At 35.8% G+C, this 24,068-nt stretch overlaps 1 protein-coding gene across 2 annotated transcripts in view; it reads right to left on the bottom strand.

The window, feature by feature from the left end:
* Positions 1-24,068, bottom strand: part of PRKD3 (protein kinase D3) — a 77,786-nt gene that overhangs the window by 23,656 nt on the left and 30,062 nt on the right. For both annotated transcript variants that reach the window (XM_060026809.1, XM_060026810.1), the window contains 7 exons: positions 15,811-15,949; positions 14,146-14,277; positions 13,182-13,339; positions 7,632-7,824; positions 4,522-4,599; positions 1,659-1,842; positions 233-356 (listed from right to left, as the gene is read on the bottom strand). In XM_060026809.1, coding sequence (XP_059882792.1) covers positions 233-356; positions 1,659-1,842; positions 4,522-4,599; positions 7,632-7,824; positions 13,182-13,339; positions 14,146-14,277; positions 15,811-15,949 — 1,008 coding nt within the window. The remainder of the gene's footprint in view (positions 1-232; positions 357-1,658; positions 1,843-4,521; positions 4,600-7,631; positions 7,825-13,181; positions 13,340-14,145; positions 14,278-15,810; positions 15,950-24,068) is intronic.

Here is a 24,068-nt window from a genome sequence, read left to right as displayed (position 1 = left end):
GTGCATTTGGTGTTATACCACCAGACCCGCTTTGAATCTCTACTGCTCTACCAGTTTATAAAAATAGTACATTAAATATTCCACTTTTGAAATACTCTTTACAAATGTAATGATAGTTCCAGTACTATGATGTCTTAATATATATCTCATTCTCATTTTGATTTTAAAAATGCACAAAATAAAGCACATAACAAAGTTTCACTACCATAATAAAATGCCTGTGATTACTGACCAGTGTGTCCCTGCTGGTGTAATGGACCATCCACCCTTCCTTCACCATCGTGCTGCTCTTCCTCTTTGTGTGCTTGATGGATTGTACGACCCTCATTAGCGGAATATTATTGCTTGTTGATGGACTAAAAAATATTTTAAATTTATGACAAATATTTACAACTTCAACTTAAAAAATCATAAATACTGTAAGCTCATCAAGCCCTTTTAAAGATAATTAAGCTAAAATTCTTCAAAATATCTTAGGAAGATAAACAATGGCTTAAGAAGAAGAAAATAAATTAATCCTGTTATGATGATACATAGTTTATAAAAGACTAAGGTAATACTGTAAGTCATCATTATTTGTCATCACATTTTTTTGGAGGGTCACAAAACATAAGAAAACAATGAGGGACTTCTCTGATGGCACAGTGGTTAAGAATCCGCCTGCCAATGCAGGGGACACGGGTTCAATCCCTGGTCTGGGAAGATCCCACATGCCGTGGAGCACCTAAGCCCATGCGCTACAATTACTGAGCCTGCGCTCTAGAGCCTGCAAGCCACAACTACTGAGCCCATGCACCACAACTACTGAAGCCCGCACACCTAGAGCCCATGCTCTGCAACAAGAGAAGCCACCGCAGTGAGAAGCCTGCATACTGCAATGAAGAGTAGCCCCAGCTCACCGCAACTAGAGGAAGCCTGCACACAGCAATGAAGACCCAACACAGCCAAAAATAAATAAATTTATTAAAAAAAGAAAAGAAAAGAAAACAATGAATAGAGCAGAAAGAATCCTCCCCATTTGGAAAATCTGGAGCCTGGGAGAGGGTCTCATTTGGGATTGCTGCTAGAAATCTTCCTACCCTAGGCAGCATGATAAATTTTATCACAAAGTAGTATATCCTATAGTCTGTATCTATAAAAAGCTGAATTTCTATAAACATAGGAAGATATTTAAGTCTTATAATCTGGTAGCATTTTTACAAAGTGCTAATAGATTAATTGTAATATGAAAACTCTCCCCAAATTCATCACCATCATCTTTGTGCAACATTCTCAGATATAGATTCTTACTGGTGTTTCCAACATCAGGTAATCTGCCTGTGTGAAGAAATTGGTTGCTTCAACTGATGGTTCAATTTTGGCACTTTGTGGTGGATGCTCTACAGCTAGATATCATATCTAGACTATATTTAAATAAAGCATTTTCCTCTTTAAGAAAACAGGATTCTCATACCTTCCCATCTTGAGTGGATAGCAAGAGTAATATAATTTATTTCAGAAAAATACTGTGGTACATGTAAAAGTATTAGGCACAATTTAACCGATTTTAAATTACATTTTAGGTCCCACTTAAAGAGATGTGGCTTGTTCTTTCTTAACAGAGCTCCTGGACTGACCCTGCATTTGGAAGTAGCTTGCAATCCTTACACACACGTTACCTGATTGTTTTAACAGCTTCTTCATCTCTTTCCACATCAAGATCAGATGGATCCAGGAAGAACATTTTATCTTCTGGGGGAGATGGTTCCTCTGTGTCATCCAAGCCCCGACTACCATCACTGTTCATGTCACTACTGTCAATATCCATTGGTATATCTGTATCTGTTCCCAGAGTAGAAGGTTCTGGCAAAGTTTTAAATGAATTCAGAATTTTATATTAATGGAATATCAATACACCTAAACAGAGACAGTGTATTAAATGTGAAAAAAAGTTTTAAAATTCTTAAATGAAAATATAGAAAAATATTTTTATGATTCAGGATAAAGAAATATTTCTTAGGACAATATAAAATGTACAAACCATAAGGCAGAAAATTAATTTGATTGCATTATAATTTTAAATTCTGACATGCCGAAAGATACTAGAAGCAAAGTAAAAGATTAGCTAACACTATTACACATCTAGTCAACTGATTTTCTGCAAGGGTCTAAGACAATACAATGAAGAAAGAACAAATAGTCTGTTCAATATATGGTGCTAGGACAACTGGACATCTACATGCAAAAAAAATGAAACTGGAATTCTTCCTTAAACCAATTACAAAAATTAACTTAAAGTGGATCACAGACCTAAATGTAAGAGCTTAATCTATAAAACTCTTAGAAGAAAACATAGGAGTAATCTTTGTGACCTTGAGTTAGGCAAAGCCTTCTTAGATATACTACCAAAAACCTAAGTGACAAAAGAAAAAAATAAATAAATTGGACTTCATCAAAATTAAAAACTTCTGTGCTGCAAATGATACCTCAAGAAAGTGAAAAGACAGCACACAGTGTGGGAGAAAGCATTTTCAAATCATATATCAAATAAGGGACTTGTATCCAGAATACTTAAAGAACTCTTACAACTCAATAATAAAAAGATAAGTAACCTAGTTAAATGAGCAAAGGACGAGAATAGATATTTCTCCAAAGCAGATGTAAAAATGACCAATAAGTATATTAAAAGATATGCAATATCTGGGGAATGCAAATCAAAACAACAAGACATCACTCCATACTCACTAGGATGGCAATAATCAAAATGACAGACAATAACAAGTGGTGCAGGATACATAGAAATTAGAATCCTCATACACTGCTGGTGATAATGTAAAATGGTACAGCTGCTTTGGAAAACAGTTTGGCAGTCTTCAAAATGTTATACACAGGGTTACCATATGACTCTACAATTCCACTACTGGCTATCTACCCAAGTGAAAGGAAAACATACGTACTCATCAGTACTCAAGTGTTCATAGAAGCATTGTTCATAATAGCTCCAAAGGAGATACAACTCAAAGGACCATCGACTGACTGGTGAATGGATAAATAAAATGTAGTCTATTCATGCAGAGGAATATTATTCATCAGTAAAAAAAGAATGAAGTATTGATACATGTTACATGGATGAACCTTGAAAACATTATGCTAAATGAAAGAAACCAGTCACAAAAGACTACACATTGTTTGATTCTATTTATATGAAATGTCTAGAATAGACAAACCCATAGAGATAAAAGCTGATTTAGTGGTTGCCAGGGCTAATGGGGAAGAGTGGATGGGAAGTGACTACTAATAGGTATGGAGTTATTTTCAGGATGATGAAAATGTTCTAAAATTAGATTGTAGTGATGGCTGCATAACTGTGAATTAACTAAATGTGTGAATTGTAAGGTATACAAATCATATCTCAATAAAGCTGACAAAGAATTAGTAGAATATATAGCATATGAACAGGTAACTTATAGGGTAAAAACCCATAATTAACCAGTAAACATCTGAAAGATGCTCAAACTCATTAATATAAAGAAAAACGCACATTAAAATAAATAAAATAGTATTTCATATCCATTTGTCAAAAGGTAGAGAAGTACAAAAATACATGAACTAGATAAATCTAGAAAAGACTTTAATCATTGAAAAACTGCATCAATTCCAAGCAACTGAAATGAGAAAACCAATCATGTTCTGTCAATGGTGTTAAATAGCAACCACAGAAAACATGCCGTAAGAGAAAATGTTAAATTCTTAAGGAGTTTAATTTCCACTCCTTATGCTTTTCTTCTACAGAACTACTTACATTCAATTTTTACTAGTCATGTAAATGTTACGGAAAAATTATGCTGAAAGTTTAGAGTCATTACTCCTTCCTTCCAAAAACGGTAATCACTTTGCATGATATAATATTGAAAAGAGAAAACAAACAAACGAAACAAAAAAAAAATGGTAAAAAGCAAAAATGTTTCGCTAATGATTATTTGATGGAGAAAGAGAAAGTGAGACAGTACATTAAGTTCTAAAAGACTATGGACTAAGAAACCAGACCATATGGGTTCAAATCCCAACTCTACCACTTATTGGTTGTATTTTGGGGCAAGTTATTTAATTTAATGTTTTTGTGTCTAAGTTTACTCATCTGTAAGTCCTTATCTCAAAAGGTTGTTCTTAGGTTTAAATGTCAATATATGTAAAGAGTTTAGAACAGTGCCTGGCATACAGTAAGCAATCAATAAATACTAGAAATATGAAATAGTTCTAAGAACAGCAGGGTTATAAAATAAGTATTAAAGATAAAAGAGGATATGCAGCACCACTGGCCACACTAGACTACAGAGTGGTAGGTGGTTAAAGGTAAGACGGAAAGGTATAATTAAAAGTATACTGTTACTGATCTCCGTATTTTGCTTGATTATTAAATCAGAAAAAAGTCAAAGTTAAAAAACAAAGTAAGCAAAATAAAATATGCAAATATAACCTTATACAAAGATAATACACAAAAGAATTGTGATCTTTTCTGGAAATTAAGAAAAGGACTTTTACCTCCATTGAAAGTAACCTCTCCAAGGCAGTCTCTCGGTACTTTTGATGCACATCGTTTATGGCAGTTGAATTTACAATCTAAAATAAAATATTCACCTTATTAATTTATATAAAAATGTCAGGCAGTATCAGAATATGGTTAAAGACTTTCTTTACTCACACACAGAGTATTATTAATAATGATGATGAGATAATAAAGATTTCCTCTACTAAGAACTCAGGCTTTGGATTAAAGGTCTGGTTTCAAATTCCAACACTACCTCTTAAACAGTTGTTAAATCCCTCAGGGCTCAGTTTCTATATCTGTAAAATGAAGTTTATACTACTTGTATAACACTTTGCCAAAATGTTGCTGCAGCTCCATGTTTCCTTCCCTTACCTCACATTCTTCTTTCCACATACCCCTTAAGAGTTTCTCAGGCTGATTAAATTCCTTTCCAACATATGTCAGGCACTTACTTTCAATTCCTAATTATTAGGACCTGGTGCACATGCAGAAAAGGGATTGCAATTCTACAACCATTTATTAGGAATTAGTAAGGGCTTTCCCATACAACCCTGTAAGGAAGGCCTGAGCTTCTCATGCACAAGGTCTCTCACCTGCATTACAAAATGGCTCTGTTCAGCCTGCAAGAACCTCAGAGCTGATTGCATTGCAGATCAGTGTCAGATCCCAACTGTACCATACTACTGTGTAACTCAGTGGTCCCCAACTGTGGCCATCAGACCAGCAGTAGCAGCATCATTTGAGAACTTGTTAGAAACGCATGTTCTTGGGCCCTACCCCTAACATCCGTAACTCTGGGAGTGGGGCTGAGAAATGTGTGCTTTAATGACTTCTTTAGTTAATGCTAAAATTGAGACCCACTGCTATAACTACTGTCTAACACAACCTTCGAAATACTTCTACCAACAATAAATGGGTAAAAATAATTTCAAGTCCTGCTTTAGAATAATTCTGTAACCCCTGTGATTCAAGAAAATTCTGGGAATCATGCCAATAGCACAGGGCAAAGGTCATTACAAGAAAAAGCTCCATGAAATTAATATTTTGGTGGAGGATAAAACTTGCATTATATAGTAATGTCTTTAAAAATAAGAGACCCTAAGAAATTCATATATGATATTAATATCTTGCATGCATCTTAAATAATTAGTTTTTTATCTCATGAGATTTGCAAATTCTGAAAATAACAAGGTTTCCCTTTCCCTTTGAAATGTAGAGCCAAATTTGTGGCCCACATGCAGCTAAGTATGTAGGTTCTAATGACAGGCATTTATACTTCTCCATATTCCTACCTATGTTTTTATTAATTAGTTTATGCTTTCTTTTATTCTATATATGCTTATATAAGCTGCCTTGAAATTTTAACATAACGAAGTAGAAAATAAACAGATGAATGAATAAATGAACTGCTGTTCTTAGAATTGTATGTTTTCTTAAACGTTCCAGCATAACTGTTTTATCTTAACTATTTTTTTTTCTTAGCTTGACAAGTGAATGAAAATGACTACTTTACTTTTTAAGTATCTTAATTCATATTATAAAAATACAAGGATCCCTAAATTAAATTATGATTTTTTCATAGATAACTAAAATACTTAAAGAGAAATATAACCTGATACTTTCTGAACCAATATAAGCATAAAACATTATTCTTTTAGAGCTCTCAGAAGTTAAACTAATAACCCAGTGGTAGAGTTCACTGATTTTATTTCAAAATTCATTAATCTACATATTTATTTTAGTTCCTTTATAAAATACTGTATTTTTTTGCATGTGGTTTTAGAATGTTTCTGTTCTGCTCAGCAGAACGGTGTTATTTACTACCTTTACTAAAATTATCTGCTGGCTAGAATTTGTACATCTGTTCTTAATGTTCTTTCCCAAAACATTCCTTAGTGGCTGCTTGCCAATCCACTTTAGTGTTGATATTTTAAAGTATTAATTTATATATTAACTCATATTCAAAAGTAAGCTGTTGAAATAAAATTTCAACATTTAATTAAGCCTGCCTGATGGTTATTAAATATTGGCAACAAATGTACAACCTATTCTCTATTTGATATTATCCTATGTAGCCATATATTGCCAAGAAAAGTTTTCTTATATATTTAAGTTAAATTTATATATAATTATTTGATTCAACATTGTAAACAGGATTTATTGTTGCAAAGATCTCAACTGTAATGTTTTACCTAGATAAAACTAGGTAATTCAATTCCACAAATAGTTCTATATAAAAAGTATAGTATCAAGAACTATTAAAATAATCACATGAAAAATAAGTACATAAGATTATAGACAAATTAGTTATGTCTTATCCTGGCTCAATGCCTTAAAACATATTTGAACTCTATTTTGGTTTCACATAATTGTGTAGCACTGTTGAGAAGAAGATATGTGACAAAAAGATAAAAGCATCTTTAAAAAGCATTAAAACATTATGTAACTAGAGGAAAAACTTATTCCATTGTTCTATTAAAAACCTAGTTCATTAAGAGATGTTTCTGGAATACTATGATAGTGTTCTGGGTTAGTATCCAAATACAGGTGGTCCCCATTACAATTCCACTGGCTTCTACTATAGTCTGCCTATTTCAGTGTGATTACTGTCTGGAATGACAATTTTTGTACAGCTCCATAGCTACGTAATTAGAAAAAAAAACCAAAAACAACAAAACACCTGTAATATGTTGGTGTGCGTGTGTGTGTATGAATATTTAATGGCAAGAGGAGGGCATTATTTTATATTTTGGGTAGTGTCTGGCTTTGAAATTAGAAAGACTTAAGGTCAAATATTAGCTTATCTGCTTACTAACTGTTCCATATTGGCAAGTGTTAAGTAGCCACACCTCAGATCCAAATTCTAGGTTTTCTGTTTATACTCTAATTTTTCTTTAGCACAGCTCCTGGTACAGTATACACATATTGCAGATACTAGTCGTCGCATGCAGGTGCGTGCATATTAATTTTATCTTTTTTAAGTTAAGTATGAGCCCAATTTACAGGTATCTGCTTAATGCTTCTGAAATAAAAAATATTTTAAACCTGTATTTGCTAACAAAAACAAATATAAATTTTACTTAAGAAAAACATCCAATCCTACCTTTACACTGCATTCCTTGCCGAAAGAGGCCTTTCAGTAACCGCTTGCAGTACTGACATATGGTGGGACGGGTATAAGAGTGAACAGCAAATGTGTGTGGAACTTTTACCCTGCACATGACCATCTTTTCCATCCAAATTGGGCGACCACTCCAAGAAGGAATTCTCTTACTGGGTTCCTGGTGAACATGTGACTAAAACATAAGTAATTTCTATAAGTGTAAGTCGATATTAAAAACAAAGTATTAAGATCAGGGCTTGACCACAAAAGTCATTTATTTCAAACACTAAAGCCAAAAACCTAAAAATGTGCATCTCAGCAGTTTCCTTTGGAAGCTTAGCTTACCAACCCTTGAATGAGAAAAGTGCAGACTTTTTTTGCTATTATTTATGCTAGAAAACAAAAAGATATTTTCATCCTCACATACATATATTCACTGATTAACTATTATTTCCAGGCACATATGACATTTTACAAATAAAAAACAGAACTTAAAATGAATTTATAACATGTTCAAATACCTTCAAAAACCTTACCAAGAAATTAGTCACAGGAAAATTAAGTAAATTCAGAAAATGTTAGTGCTGCTCACGCTGAGTTACTGAATACAACGTCTGAAAACATTCTGAAACAAGCCTTAGTTTTTCTAATTTATTTTAACAAATACTAAAACAAGCATGTGAAAATCTAAGTTTAATTAATGTTGATGATACAAACAAGTGCAGATACAAACTAAAACAACTTTACCCTTAGTAATTATGCTTTAGGAAGTTCCTTAATATTTTAAGTATTTTCCAATTATTTGGGTTTTTTCTCTTAGGTGAGCAAAAAGGAAAGTTAAAGGTGGTGTTGGTTAAAATTTTTTGTGTAATCTGAGGGATAAATGGATTATTTAACTATGAACCTTTCTAAGTATAAAAGGAAATAATCAATTTAAATTATAGGTCAGATGAATATGGTTCATCATATTAATTCAGCATTCACTGATTATAACTGGCCAGGCTCTATATCAGAAATATGAAAATGAATACAGTCTATATTCTCAAGAACAAAATCCAAATACCTAACTACCACCTAGACGTATAACAATTTTGTTGTAGCTGCTTGCATCTTCACTGCCAGAACTTCCTTCTATAACTAATAATGTCTGTAACTCAGAGAAGCTGAGTCATGGTACATTGATATGTTCAACCACTAGAAGCAAAAGAAGCCAGAAAAAACCAAGAGATAGAGAAGTATACAGGAGAAATGAGGGGAGGAGAAAATAAAAGGCTTTTTTGAAAAAAGTAGGAAGAAGGAAAAAGAAAAGGACTGACCATTGGAGGACAGCACTATAAAAATAACACAGATAACAGCCTCTGATGGATAGTTTTTCACTAAAGTGTAGCCAGAAATGTTCTCAAGAAAATTATGAAGCAGTTTAAGAAGAGTACAAAAGGATGGGACTTCCCTGGTGGCACAGTGGTTAAGAATCTGCCTGCCAATGCAGGGGACACGGGTTCGAGTCCTGGTCCGGGAAGATCCCACATGCCGCGGAGCAACTAAGCCCATGCGCCACAACTACTGAGCCTGCGCTCTAGAGCCCGTGAGCCACAACTACTGAAGTCTGCACGCCTAGAGCCCGTGCTCCGCAACAAGAGAAGCCACCACAATGAGAAGCCTGAGCCCCGCAATGAAGAGTAGCCCCTGCTCGCCGCAACTAGAGAAAGCCCACGCACAACAATGAAGACCCAACATAGCCAAAAATAAATAAATTAAATAAATAAATTTTAAAAAAAAGGAAAGTACAAAAAGAATGTTAAAACACGAACCAAACTTACATATTTCAGCTGTCTAGGGTATCCTGCTCTAGTGTGGCCCACCCCTTCTCCATTTACACAACACCTTCAGCAAAAGGAGCACCACAGTGATTCTGCAGAGCTGATAAAGCAGCCAGTGGGAACTAGAAACAGATGCTTTAAGCTTTTGCTCATCCCTGGCCCCCTAGTCTAGTGGTGACTCAACACTGTGCTTCTCTTGCTTCTGCCTCTACCACTCAGTTTGTCTCAAGTTTAAAACATGTAACATGGAAAGGCTGATTTAGCCAGTTTTGCCCTTTGTCAGGTCCTGCTGGGATTGGGGTATCAGGGACATGGTACAGAGCATGTTTATAAGGAACTACTCAGGGGACTGTGGTTGTAGGAGCCACCCAATTTTTCATGTCTAGTACAAGTAGTTATTTATGTTATTAGCCCTATTTTACATATGAAAAAACAGGCTCAACGGGATTAATACTACTAAAGCATTAGTATTAAAATCAAAACTTAGACCTGGGTCTTCTACATAGCAGTCCAGTGATTCTTTTTTTTTATAAATTTATTTATTTTATTTTTGGCTGTGTTGGGTCTTCGTTGCCGCGTGCGGGCTTTCTCTAGTTGCGGTGAGCAGGGGCTACTCTTCGTTGCAGTGCACAGGCTTCTCATTGCGGTGTCTTCTCTCGTTGTGGAGCACGGGCTCTAGGTGCGCGGGCTTCAGTAGTTGCGGCACGCGGGCTCAATAGTTGTGGGTCACAGGCTCTAGAGCACAGGCTCAGTAGTTGTGGTGCACGGGCTTAGTTGCTCCGCGGCATGTGGGATCTTCCTGGACCAGGGATCGAACCCATGTCCCATGCATTGGCAGGTGGATTCTCAACCACTGCGCCACGAGGGAAGCCCAGTCCAGTGATTCTTAACCTTTTCCCAATCCCAGCATACCTGGGCACATACTGCAATCTTACCAGTAACAGTGGTTTACCGTCTATTTAGTGAGGAAGGCAGGAAAGGTACAGAGGACTTAACCAGAATTTGGAGGACAGAGAATGTTGGTAGAATTACCTAGAGCACTTGGTTAAAATGTGAGCACTCAGATGAGAGTAACTAGAATTAAATGAAAGTTTTCTTACTTTGCTTTAATGTCTCTCTTTCCAAATTACTGCTTAGCTTAAACTCTTATTTCTTTCTTATTAATGTATAGCCAGAAATCTTCTAAAAGTAATTATTTCCACAGTGTGGGCTTAAACTAATTTTGGCTGAAGTATTGCTCACAAAAACTTCATAACAATATTGCCAACTCTCAGTCATGTAAAACAATAAAGGCAATAAAAGCATTTAAAGGGGGCAATTCCCCAATTATATGTATTTGAGTTTGGAACATTATTCAATGAAAGAAATATCTCTACTTTTATGTGTACACTTAGGCCCAGAAGTTTCCTTCTACTTTGATTCTGTCCTACCCCTCAGGAATTTTCCCAAATGGGTAATTCCCTGGTGTCCAGTGGTTAGGACTCTGCGCTTTCACTGCTGAGGGCGTGGGTTTGATCCCTGGTCGAGAACTAAGATCCCACAAGCTGTGCGGCACGGCCAAAAAAAAAAAAAACTTCCCAAATGCATTGCAATGAACATTAATCTCTCTCATCTCCAAATAGCCATCACTCAATTCTGGTTTCTCTAATCTCAGTGGTTCCATTTTAACCAAATTCAATGAACAGTCTATCTTCTCCATCTCTTTACTTGATTCCCTTTAGACTGACTTCAGAAACTAACAGAAGCTGCCTTCTTACGTGTAAACGATGACAACCCCAGAGTCAGATTCAAAGGCTCCTGTTCCAACTGGCCTTTTCTTATCTAGTAGTCAATGAAGTTTAATATCTTGACTCCTTAGAAACTTTTCCTCGTGCCTTACATACGAAATCAGGATAACAGCTATACCTTCCAGGACAGGGGTGAGGATTACACAGAAAAGCTAAGTGAAGCAGCCAGCGTGAAGACTGGCACCTGAGAAGTTATGAGGCTCTTACTGGGCAGCCACTTAGAGTTAGTGCTTCTCTAAACTTGGTTCAGATTGCTCCCATCTCCACACTGCTATCTCCTTCATTCCTTTAGAGTATACTCTTTTACTACTCTTTCTTCCCTCTGATTTTCCTCCATGAGCTCTCAGCTCTTCTCTTACTGTACCTTATTCATAATTTTGAGACTGCACGCTTGGACTGACAAATGTAACCCTGAGATTCCTCTCTACAATTTCTACTTGTTCTAAAATACTCTGCACAATCTAACCAATTCAAACATGTCACTCTACTTCTCATATTTCCCTAAGGAAGTTTCATCTTTGGGATAAAATATAAATGAATGAATAATACATTATTCATCTGCTCTGTCCTGCCATTTCCTAATCTTGCAATACTCAGTGGGTATGGCTGACACACCAGTATCATTTGTGGGGTTCTCAAAACAACATGTGTTCATCCTACAGTTCCCAATCTTAGCTAAGTTTCCTGTGCAGTTTGTGTATAAAATGTATTAACTTTTCTATTACCAATCTTTCCCCAAGCTTTTGTATGTGTTTATAATAACTCTTTGCTCTCAGTTCCTAATGCTACAGCATTCTTATTCTACTTTAAAAATCTCATAGTAGGGCTACGCAATATGGAAGTATGGGATTTTTGTGAAAGAATTGCAGAAGCTTTTACTCCAGTGCCTCGGTTTAGCAAAATCTTGTGACGAGGGTGTCAAGACAACAGCCCAAAGACTTGATTTTGCCATTAATATATAGAAGACCAAAGGGGTTATAGAAATAACTAAATGTTAAGATTGTAATGTATAGATGGAAGTCATTTTAAGTAGTACCAAATGAATAGGTGGTTATTTCTTTCTTCCCTGATCTACTACATTTACCCTTGAGGGGTACAAGATATGAGGAAAAGTCATTGATTTACAAATAATCAGATCTGGGTTGAATTCTAATATTGCTTACTAATTTGCTCTGTGACTTCAGTCAAGTCACTTGACTGTTCTGAGTCCCAGCGGTCTCATGGTATAGAGATCTACTAATATACCTCACTGGAATATTAAGGATCAGTGATCAGTGGTGTCACTCAAACACTCATTCATTTATGAGTGAGTACCCAGAAGTACAAGGTATGGTGCTGGGCATGATGGGGCAAACAAAGTCGTGAATATTGTCCTCTCTAAATAGATCATAAGCTACAAACACTATGATATTAAGGTAGAATGCTATACACACCATTAGGGAGATTTGAAAAGTGCTATGTCATTCAGAAAAGTAACTTCTAGGTAAAGGGGAATCAGGTAAGGTAGCTGCTGAGCTAGGTCTGGAAAAAAGCATGTAGGATAGATACCAAAAAGAGCAAATGTAGGGGGGAAAGGGTGTGTTCAAGGAATGATGAATATTACAGACTGTCGGAAACATAGAATATATAAAGGTGTCCTAGTGGGGAGTAATCTAATCAGAATTGTTGTATATTAAGCTGTAGTGAAGTGTGGAGACCAGGAGTCGGGATACTGGTTAGGAGGTTGATCTTATGGTCCAAGTGATAAGGTTATCACAAAGTATACAAAATGCAATTCATGACTATTGGTAAGCCCTGTCTACAGTAATACGTTTTAAGTTTCTTAAGTGTAGGAATGTTACTATTTTTCAGTATATAACTTATGTTTTAAGATGATGTTATATATCCTGCAGAAACGTAAGGAGTAAGTAGTAAAATGCCCTCTATTACCTTAGAATACATACCTCTTCAGTGGGAAGGGCTACATATTCAGTCTGCAGGGGTCTTGGAACTGAGAGGCCGGGTCCTGGCAGGGATACATTTGACAGACGTCTCTTTCTTACACCACTACAGTTATTTGGAATCTTGAAGGCACATCGTTTATGGTAATTTAATCCACAGCCTAAACATATTTTAAAAGGTTAAAAAAAATTTTTAACTTTACTATATAAGTGTGTACATAAAAAAATAGGTGCTTCCTTTATTTATTTTCTCTGGCAGCAATAGTTATCCTAATGAAGAACCCAGATGACAAGCTAAGAAGAATAGGAAACGTGTAGAAAGGTTATTTAGAAAGGTTAAGTTGGCTAAAGCAGTGGTTTCTTCAAGTGTGCTCCTCAAGGCAGCACCTGAGAATTTGTTAGAAATCTAAATTACTGGGCTCCACCACAGACCTACTGAATCAAAAACTTTGGGGATGGGGCCTAGCAAAGTATGTTTCAACAAGTCCTCAAGGTGATTCTGATACACGACAGAGTTTGAGAACCTCTGGCTTAAAGAACTTCAGCAAACTGTAGACTGTGTACCAAATTACTCCTATGACATGTGAAAATTATATTAAATTCAAATTCCAGTGTTCATAAATAATTTTATTGGAACAAAGCATACTCATTTGTTTACAACCTGTCTATGGCTATTTTCATGCTATCAATACAACAGCAAAGTGAAGTCATTGTAAAGAGACCACATGGCCAGCAAAATTTAAAATATGTACTCTCTGGCCCTTTACAGAAAATATTTATTGACTAATCAGAAATGTGCACCCGCATCCCACCCCCTGGTAATTCTAATACAGGATAACCATACCTCTCCAATTCTAAACCTTGGGTACTACCTAGTCACTACCAATGATCTTGTTTTTTCATTGATGATTACTGAACGCAAATGTGAAATCCTATTTCAAATGAAACAAAAATTTTGAACACATACCTTCACATTTCAGTCCCTGACGTACCAATCCCCAGAGCATCTCACCACAGTAATCACAAAAAGTAGGAGCTTTGTAAGAATGTACATAGAGAGTATGTGGACGAATCTGAAAGTCTTCTACTGTGGCCAAAGCTTTTAAAAAAGAAAAATATTCAAATAAACCCGGTACTTGTAATTGTGATGAGATTAAGAACATTGACCATATTCATTTGTCAAAGTACACAGAATCTTTTTTTCTGAAAGTTTCATCTGACCATAAAAATAAATTATTTTCAGCAGCTAATATTGTGGTTTTCAAACTCTATTTTAGGAACTTCACCAAATTCAAATAATTTGAGCTCCAAAAGTAGGTCTATAGGTAGGTATTTTGACCTCCAAAAGCATTTTCTCGGAGTGGTAACATTGCAAATAATTGTCAAGATTTATTTTAGCTAGTTAAAACTATTTAACTTATAATGTACTGGGAAATAGAACACTAAAGTTAAAAAAAAATTGCAGAACTTAACATTAAGTTATAGCAATGTTTCTGTGGGAAACACACTCAGTTCTAATTTAGGATCCCAGGATACACTCTGTTCTCCAGAGTCCTAGTGGTTAGGATAAAGAGACTCTTCTCCCCTTTGTGGGCAAGCCAACAGCAGCAGACGGAACCACCATCAGACATCCTCTCAACACTACCTGCAAGTCATTAGTGGATATCCCCGTGGCCTGATGTAGGGTCCAGGGCAAGAGAGGAATAGATGTGAGCATGACCTCCAGGGAGGACCGGGAGTGAAGCCCCTCTGGAGTGAAAAGAAAGACAAGGATTGCGATGTGTATAGAATTTGGGGTTGTGGCAGAGAAGATGAATGGGAAGGATAAGAGACTAATAAGGAAAGGTGATAGTCAGAGAGGATCTCAAGAACAAGCTGCAAATATGAATTTGGGAAGAGGAAAAAAAATGGTGGCAGGACTCTGGACTCTTGACTGGCTTTTCTTCCTTTCTTTCTCTTCCATTTTTTTCCTTTCCTCCCTCCCCTTCTCCTCTCTTCCTCCGTCTTTCCTTTGCTGCCAAACAAGAAGTTTTGCAGGCCTACTATATATATTCTTTGTTCCTTTACACTTCTCACTAACAATCCTGCCCACTTGTTGGATGAGATAATAGCAGGAGCTAAAGACAATGGATGGCAAGAATGGGTGAGAGAGGAAAGGAGAGAATAAGAAAATGTCCACAGAGAACAAAAAGAGAAGGAGCATTATTTAAGTCATGGAATCAACCAATATTGCAGTTTCCTCTTCTAAATCTTCATTATTTCTCCTTTTTTTCTCATTTTCTTTTCTGAACCCTAATTCTCTTCTATGCTCTTCAAAGAAACGGGGAAAGGGACCAGAATTTCAGTGTAATTGTTTTATTTCTTTGACTCAAGAGATGAACATATTCCTCTTCTGGTTCAACTGATAATTCCCTTAGCTTAGTAACACTCAAATAAGTAATTCAGGGCTTATTTTCCTACTTTCTCATCTGTGATATAACCTTCCTGAAAGTAAAAATCACATAGTAACCATTATTACAGATGAAAGAAGTAAGCAACTGTAGTACAAAGTATAATTGAACACAGCATTTAGTTAAATGCAAAAAATAAGGCTCGTTGAAAAGAAAGGCAACAAAATAAACTATTTACTTACCTGAAAGAACAACTTCTACTAGGTCTCCTTCATGTATTTCTTCTGCTGAGGTAATCAGCTGCAAAATATTTTCTGAGTTCATGTCATGGCGAAAGAGAAGAATTTTGTCATACATGCCAAAGAATCCACACTCTGGAAACTGCAGGAAAACGGTCCTATATCAGTATACCTACAGCTTTCTAATTGTATAAGTAAATGTTTCAACCTTATAAAATAATTTTAAATGTAGTTTTTAGCCTAACACTATTTGCTAACAATTCTATTAATATCCAAAAAGATCAACCATGTGCATCCTGGTTAATTCTCAAGTTCAAAAATATAAAAGTAAGCAATATAAATAATCGTTGATTATCTTAAAACATGTGTTTCTTAGAAGTACAGAATTTCTTTATTCAGTTACTGATGGAGAATACAATCTTGAACTTAGTGCTTCTCTTACAAAGCCTGAAAGATAAGCAGTCTTTCCTGTCCTCTAGAACTGAGCTTCCCATACAGTTAGCTACCAGCCACATGCAGTTATTTAAATTGAGTTAAAGTTAAATAAAATTAAAAGTTTAGTTCCTCAGTCACTCTAGCCACATTCCATGTGCTCAATCACCACCTCAGCTACTGGCTACCATTCTGGACAGTGGAGATACAGAACACTTCCATCATCACAGTAAATTCTATTGAATAGTGCTGGTAGAAGATCAATAATTCCCAAACTACAGTCACAGGAGTACCAATTCCTACATTTCTGCCAAATGGACCTATAATTCCTAGCATTTATCTAATATTTTTTTTAATATACTCACTGTAATTACAAATACATGATTCTTTATGGTAGCTTTCTTTTCAAAAAATCTTTGCCCAGAGCAGGACTTACAGATCTGTTGACATATGCCCTTTGTGTAAATATTTCAAGGCTTCTACATTTTGTGACTACATTACTGAGACACTTTGGGGATTAGTATACCAAGGACTAAAATATGAAGATGTGAGTCTAAAATGTTTTATAGTTACTAAAGTTGTTTAAGAGACAACTTTAAGCACTTGCCTTACAAAATAACTTTAATTTTTTAAAACAATTTTTAAAAAGACCATTTTCTAAACTATCAGTACCTTGCAAAATGCTGCTGCAGACAGTTCTAATTTCTTTAGCTGATTTCAAAACTGTATACTCTCACTGATTTATTTTGACTCCTCACAGAATATCCTTTAACGCACTATACAGTATGTCACTGTCCTGCACTGAACAGCCTGATATATATCTGTCACACGAAACTGTAAACGCATTTTTGCAGGGATGTTGCTGAGGATGGTTCACCTACTTCATATAGTAGCCCTTCTTTGTGAGGGCCCATAAAAGAAATTTCTCTGGTTGGTTTTATAATATGAACAATTTGATCATGTAACTAATCATGTTTTCTTGTTTACTTTGCCCACTGCAAAACGCCAAGCCTAATTTGTAGCCTAATTCTAACATTAGTCTAGGATCTTATGGCATATGTTTTAGGTGCAGATACCAACCTAGCTTCATCTTATTTTGTGACCTTAATTTTCCCATTAAAAATTCTTACATGTATCTCTAAAAGAGTCTCAATTTTTTGGGAAAAAGTTGAATTTTTAAGAATTGAAAATAATGACTTAATTAGAAATTTTAAAGTTTATTTGCATTTTAAAAAACCTACCGAGTAAATAATGAAAAAGTGCAGAAATATTTAGATTTTTTATAATGCTCATTCTCTTTTCAAATATTTGAGTTACCAACATTTTATAAAACCTCATAATATGCTTTAAACATATCTCTAACAGCTTAAAAATTTTCCTTTGAAAAGAGTAAAAATATAGAATCAAAATTATTTTCATTAAATTTTAATTTAAAATTGAAATGTTATTAAGTTTGATTTAGTTATTATTAAATTAGAAAACATCTAATGGGAAGTAAAACATCCCCATAACTTAGCTGCAATAATTCTTAAGGATTAATAAAAAGGATTTCACATTCTATCTTTACAAAATCTCTAACAAAATATTTGTATGAATAAACCTCATTTAAAAAATTCACTTTTTAAAAAATTCACATCCTCTAAGTGTAAGGCCCTATGGTTTGTAAAGGTAAGACAGTCAGTCTTTGCCTTCCAGGGGCTTACAATCTAGTAAAAAGAGAAATAAAACAAATATATAACATGATAAGAGAAATGCCAAGAATGAAAAATAAAATTCTAGAAGAGGGAATGAAAACTTTAACTGGGAATGTAGACAATCACTTCAACAGTGATATTTGAGCAGAATCATAAAGAGAAGCAAGGTTTCCATGGGTAGAAAGTGAAAGTGAAAGGGTCATCATTGAGAAAGTACAAGGTAAATGAGAGAAGGTAAGTCAGTGGACCCATACGATTGGAGAATGAAGTGGGTGGGTAGAAAGAAGGCAAAAAAGTACACAGGAGCCCAACAGGGACCATACAAACAGAGAAGCCTGGAATCAACAGAGCTGGGTCCAAGCTTTGCAACCTACCAACTACAGCACCTTACATAAGCTGCTTAACCTCTCAACGATCAACAGGAATATTAACTTTAAATGGTTCTTATCAAAATTAAATTACTTGATGTTTATAAAAAACTAACCACTATGATCAAGAAACACTAGTGGTTTATATTATTCTATATCCAAAGGGGGAGAGACAAGGGGTTCCAGAGCAAGGCAGTAACATGATCAAATCTGTATTTTAAAGGGATAATGCTGATAGCACTGTGTAGCAGGAACTGGAACAAGAAGAGACAGAGCAAGCTCCTAAATAGAAGGCAGAAGCTATCGGTCAGGAAAGAGGTATCAGGGTCTGGATTTTACCGTAAGAAGATGGAAAGCAAGACAACAAGGAACACTGCCCTCTAGAAACTACTTCTGGTAAATTATATGGATCACTTATACTGTTTTGACCAAACTAAAAGTCCCCATAACTAAATAACTAAATAAACACATCAATGAGAGAGGAAAAATATTAAAATAAAAAATTTATGTCTTAGAAAAAATACAGATAAAATAATCTTGATAAACACATGACCCAATGAAGTCATATTAGCATTATTAAGAGACTAAAGAGCAAACAAAAAGAATTATAGGGAGTATTAAGAATATTTATTTAAAATAAGCATTTGTGTACCAAGCTGGGAAGTCTTCAGTGATGATAAGGAATAAAGTAACTTTCTAGCAAATGTTTACACACTATATTCATCTATATAATTGAGAAATTACAGAATTCCAAGGGGGAGGAAATGTAATAACTAGCCTGTGAAAAAGAGATTTCTGCTATTCATAATTATGATCTACAGGTGTGTTTAGCAGGATATTTAGGAATTCTCTGAAAACAAAGGTCCCCACAAAATGAAGTAAAAGAAAATGTGGCCTGAAGAAAAGCCAGAGAGAATATTAAATATTGTCACTGAACATCAGGAAACACTGGGGCCAACCTTTAAAAATATTATGAATCTTGAGGCATGAGTATATTAAACATTTAAAAAGAAGAAAACAAGGAAATAAAACATAAACACACATTTTAAAAAACCTAAACAACTGTACTGAGGAAAAACCCCACAAAAAAATGAAAAATAAAACCCTGTTAATAATTATTTGAATATATAGGGATTGACTGTTCATGATTTTTAAAAATTCAGAAATTGGTTTTCAAGCAAGAGAACCATTTCCTAAGACAATGTCTCACCTTTGGTCACACACTGGAATCATCCATGGAGCTTAAAATCACATCTGGTATTTTCATCCCAAGCATCTTTACCATAGACCTCTCTTTGCAGCAATCATTTTTGCCACATAACTAATTGGCCATAAGGCAATTTTGCCATCAAAGATAAAATAACTGGTTGACAGTTTGGTTTCAAAGTTCATTAGCATTTCTTTTTTTTTTAACTCCTTTATTGGAGTATAATTGCTTTACAGCGGTGTGTTAGTTTCTGCTTTATAACAAAGTGAATCAGTTATACATATACATATGTTCCCATATCTCTTCCCTCTTGCATCTCCCTCCCTCCCACCCTCCCTATCCCACCCCTTTAGGTGGTCACAAAGCACCAACCTAATCTCCCTGTGCTATGTGGCTGCTTCCCACTAGCTATCCATTTTAAGTTTGGTAGTGTATATATGTCCATGCCACTCTCTCACTTTGTCACAGCTTACCCTTCCCTCCCCCATATCCTCAAGTCCATTCTCTAGTAGGTCTGTGTCTTTCTTCCCGTCTTGCCCCTAGGTTCTTCATGACCTTTTTTTTTTTTCCTTAGATTCCATATATATGTGTTAGCATACGGTATTTGTTTTTCTCTTTCTGATTTACTTCACTCTGTATGACAGACTAGCATTTCTTCTAGTTAGCAACATTATTGATTGCTTTATTGAGCTGACGAATGAGGATGAAGAGTTGCACCAAGAGTTGGTTTCTTATTTTAAAATACACTACACATTGGAGGAGAAAGAGGCCGAGGGCCTTAAAGGTGCAGAGTTGATCCCACATTTCTCATACAATTTTGCAATGTCTACCAACAGACATGTGATAGAAACAACAATGTAGAAGGCTTTCACAACACAATACAAAGCTCAGTTACAAATATGAAACCTAGTATTTGGAAACTGATACCTCTCTTAATGAAGGAAGAAATTTTAATGAAAAAGTGGAATGATGAACAAGAAGAGGAATGAATAAGCAAAAAATTGTGTACGGTAGAACAATGTGTGCACTAGGAGTGCTGACCCCTATGCAATCAAAAATCCATGTATAACTTGACAGTTGGCCTCTGTTCTGCAGTTCTGCACCCAGATTCAACTGACCATAATCATGTACTACTGTAGTATATATGAACAAAACACTTGAACATTTGTAACAAAAATGACTGCAGCAAAGTTGCTTAGGGAAAGTATCTAGAATGCTTAAAACAAAAGATGCTCAGCCTCTCTTCCCAGGATTATGGTTAAGCTCTGGGGAACAGGACATGGACATCTGAATTTTTTTTTTTTTTTTTTGCGGTACACAGGCCCCTCACTGTTGTGGCCTCTCCCGTCGCAGAGCACAGGCTCCGGATGCGCAGGCTCAGCGGCCATGGCTCACGGGCCCAGCCGCACCGCGGCATGTGGGATCTTCCTGGACCGGGGCACGAACCCGCGTCCCCTGCATCAGCAGGCGGACTCTCAACCACTGTGCCACCAAGGAAGCCCCTGGACATCTGAATTTTAAATTTACTTTTATATTACTCAGTGTATTTATTATATATACTCTTTTAAAAAAATAGACTTTTAATAGTTTGAGTTATAGAAAAATTGAGACAATAGTACAGTGAGTTTCCATACACTCCATACCCAATTTCCCCTATTATTAACATTTTCACTATGGTACATTTGTTATACTTAATGAACTAATATTGATACATTATCATTAACTGAAGTCCTTAGTTTTTTTTTTACCCAATGTCTTTTTCTTGTCCCAGGATCCCATTTAGGATACCATATTTCCTTTAATCATTGTATCTTCTTAGGCCCCTTTTGGCCGTGACAGTTTCTCTGATTTTGCAGGGTTTTCAGCACCCTGACTGTTTTGAGGAGTACTACTGTTCAGGTGTTTCATCAGATGCCCCATTATTGGAATTTTTCTCATTATTAGACTGGAGTTACGGGTTTGGGGGAAGAAGACCTCAGAGGTAAGGTGCCATTCTCAACATATCATCATATCAAGCATACCTACCATCAACATCATTTATAACCACTGATGTAGACATTCATGATCTGGCTGAAGTTATGTTTGTCAGGTTTCTCCACTGGAAAGCTATTTCCCCCTCCCACCAATACCTACTCTTTAGAAGTAAGTCACTATGCACATCCCACACTTAAGAAATGACAATTTACGTTCCCTGTCCTTCAAGGCAGAGTATCTATATAAATTATTTGGAATTCTTCTGTATTGGAGATTTTTCTATTTCTTACCATTTATTTATTCATCCAAATGTAGTTTATATATATATATATCAGTATGGACTCATGGATAATTATTTTATACTTTGGGATATAATATATGCTCTTTTAGAATATAATTTTATTTATTTTTTAGTAGGCAATTTATTCACATGGTTCAAAATTTTAAAAGTACAAGAGTAGAGGGACTTCCCTGGTGCCACATGATTAAGAACCCGCCTGCTAAAGCAGGGTACACGGGTTTGATCCCTGGTCCGGGAAGATCCAACTAAGCCCGCAAGCCACAACTATTGAGCCTGCGCTCTAGAGCCCGCAAGCCACAACTACTGAAGCCCGCACACCTAGAGACCGTGCTCTCTAACAAGAGAAGCCACAGCAATGAGAAGCCCACATACTGCAACAAAGAGTAGCCCCCGCTCACCGTCAACTAGAGAAAGCCCTCATGCAGCAACAAAGACCCAACACAGCCAAAAATAAATAAATAAATTTATTTTTTTTAAAAAAAGGACAAGAGTAGAGTTCAAAATCTATGCCCTAGTTGCCCAGTGATCTCTGCCATAGTCAACAATATTGCCAGTTTTCTCAGTATCCTTCTGAACGTATTTTATACCTAGCTAGCAGACATGGACATATCTTTTCCTCATTTTACACAAATGGTGGCATACTATAAACAGTGTTGCGTCTTGTTTTCTTTTCCACTTAGCAATATATTTTAGAGATCATTCCATAACAATATACAAAGAACGTTTTTATTCTTTTTTTTAACAGCTGCATAGTTTTATTTTACCAGTTCCCTACTGATGGGATATGGGTTGAGGAGTAAAACTAAAACCAAACAATCTTGAGTTCAAATCCTGATCCATTTCACTTACTAACTATACAACCTTGGCTTATTTAACTTCAGTTTCTCCATTTGTAAAATAGTACCTACTTTGTAAGGTTGTCATGAAAATTAAATAAGTGAATATGTGTAAACAGCTTAGAACTCCTGATATGTTCTGAGTGCCACATGAATTGAAGCTACTATTTCGAATCTTGTTATTACAAACAATACCCAGTGTATAATCTTATATACACATTTTTTTCCATCTTTTGAGTATATGAGTAGGATATTTCCTAGAAGCAGATTTGCTAGGTTAAAGAACATGCATATTTGACATTTTTAGACATTGCCAAAATGCTCTTTACAGAGGCTATACCAATTTATAAGTAATATAATAAGAATCCATGTTTTTTTTTTGTTTCTCTTTGTGGTTGTTCACTGTCCTTTGTCTCAAGGCATTTTTAAATTTCCTCTTTGGTTTCATTGTTGACCCATTGTTTTTTTAGTAGCATGTTGTTTAGTCTACATGTAATCGTTGAAATGGAGACTAAACAACATGCTACTAAAAAACCAATGGATCGGGCTTCCCTGGTGGCACAGTGGTTGACAGTCCGCCTGCCGATGCAGGGGACGTGGGTTCGAGCCCTGGCCCGGGAAGATCCCACATACCGCAGAGAGGCTGGGCCCGTGAGCCATGGCTGCTGAGCCTGTGCGTCCAGAGCCTATGCTCCGCCAACGGGAGAGGCCACAACGGTGAGAGGCCCGCGTACCGCAAAAAAAAAAAAAAAAAGAAAGAAAAACAACAATGAAAACACAACCATATAATATCTATGGGATGCAGCAAAAGCAGAGGGAAGTTCATACCAATACAGGCCTTCCTCAAAGAACAAGAAAAATCCCAATTAAACAACCTAATCTTCCACCTAAAAGAACTAGAAAAAGAAGAACAAAGAAAACCTAAGGTCAGCAGAAGGAAGTAATAAAGATCAGAGAAAAAATAAATAAAATAGAGATTAAAACAAAACAATAGAGAAATCAATAAAACCAAGAGCTAGTTTTTTGAAAGGATAACAAAACTGACAAACCTCTGGCCAAGTTCACCAAGAGAGGACCCAAATAAGCAAAATAAGAAATGAAAGAGGAGAAATAACAACCAATACCACAGAAATACAAAATACCATAAGAAAATATTATGAACACTTATATGCCAGAAAAATGGACAAGCTATAAGTAATGGACAAGTTTCTAGAATCATACAGCCTGCCAAAACTGAATCAAGAAGAAACAGATAATTTGAACAAACTGATCACTAGAAATGAAATGGAATCTATAATTGAAAAAACTCCCTGCAAACAAAAGTCCAGGACCAGATGGCTTCCCCGGGGAATTCTACTAAACATACGAAGAAGAACTTATACCGATCCTTCTCAAACTCTTCCAAAAGACTGAAGAGGAGGGAACACTCCCAAAGTCATTCTATGAAGC

Source organism: Delphinus delphis, chromosome 12, assembly GCF_949987515.2.
Source record: "Delphinus delphis chromosome 12, mDelDel1.2, whole genome shotgun sequence".
NCBI lineage: Eukaryota > Metazoa > Chordata > Mammalia > Artiodactyla > Delphinidae > Delphinus > Delphinus delphis.
This window is presented reverse-complemented; position numbering and strand designations above follow the sequence as displayed.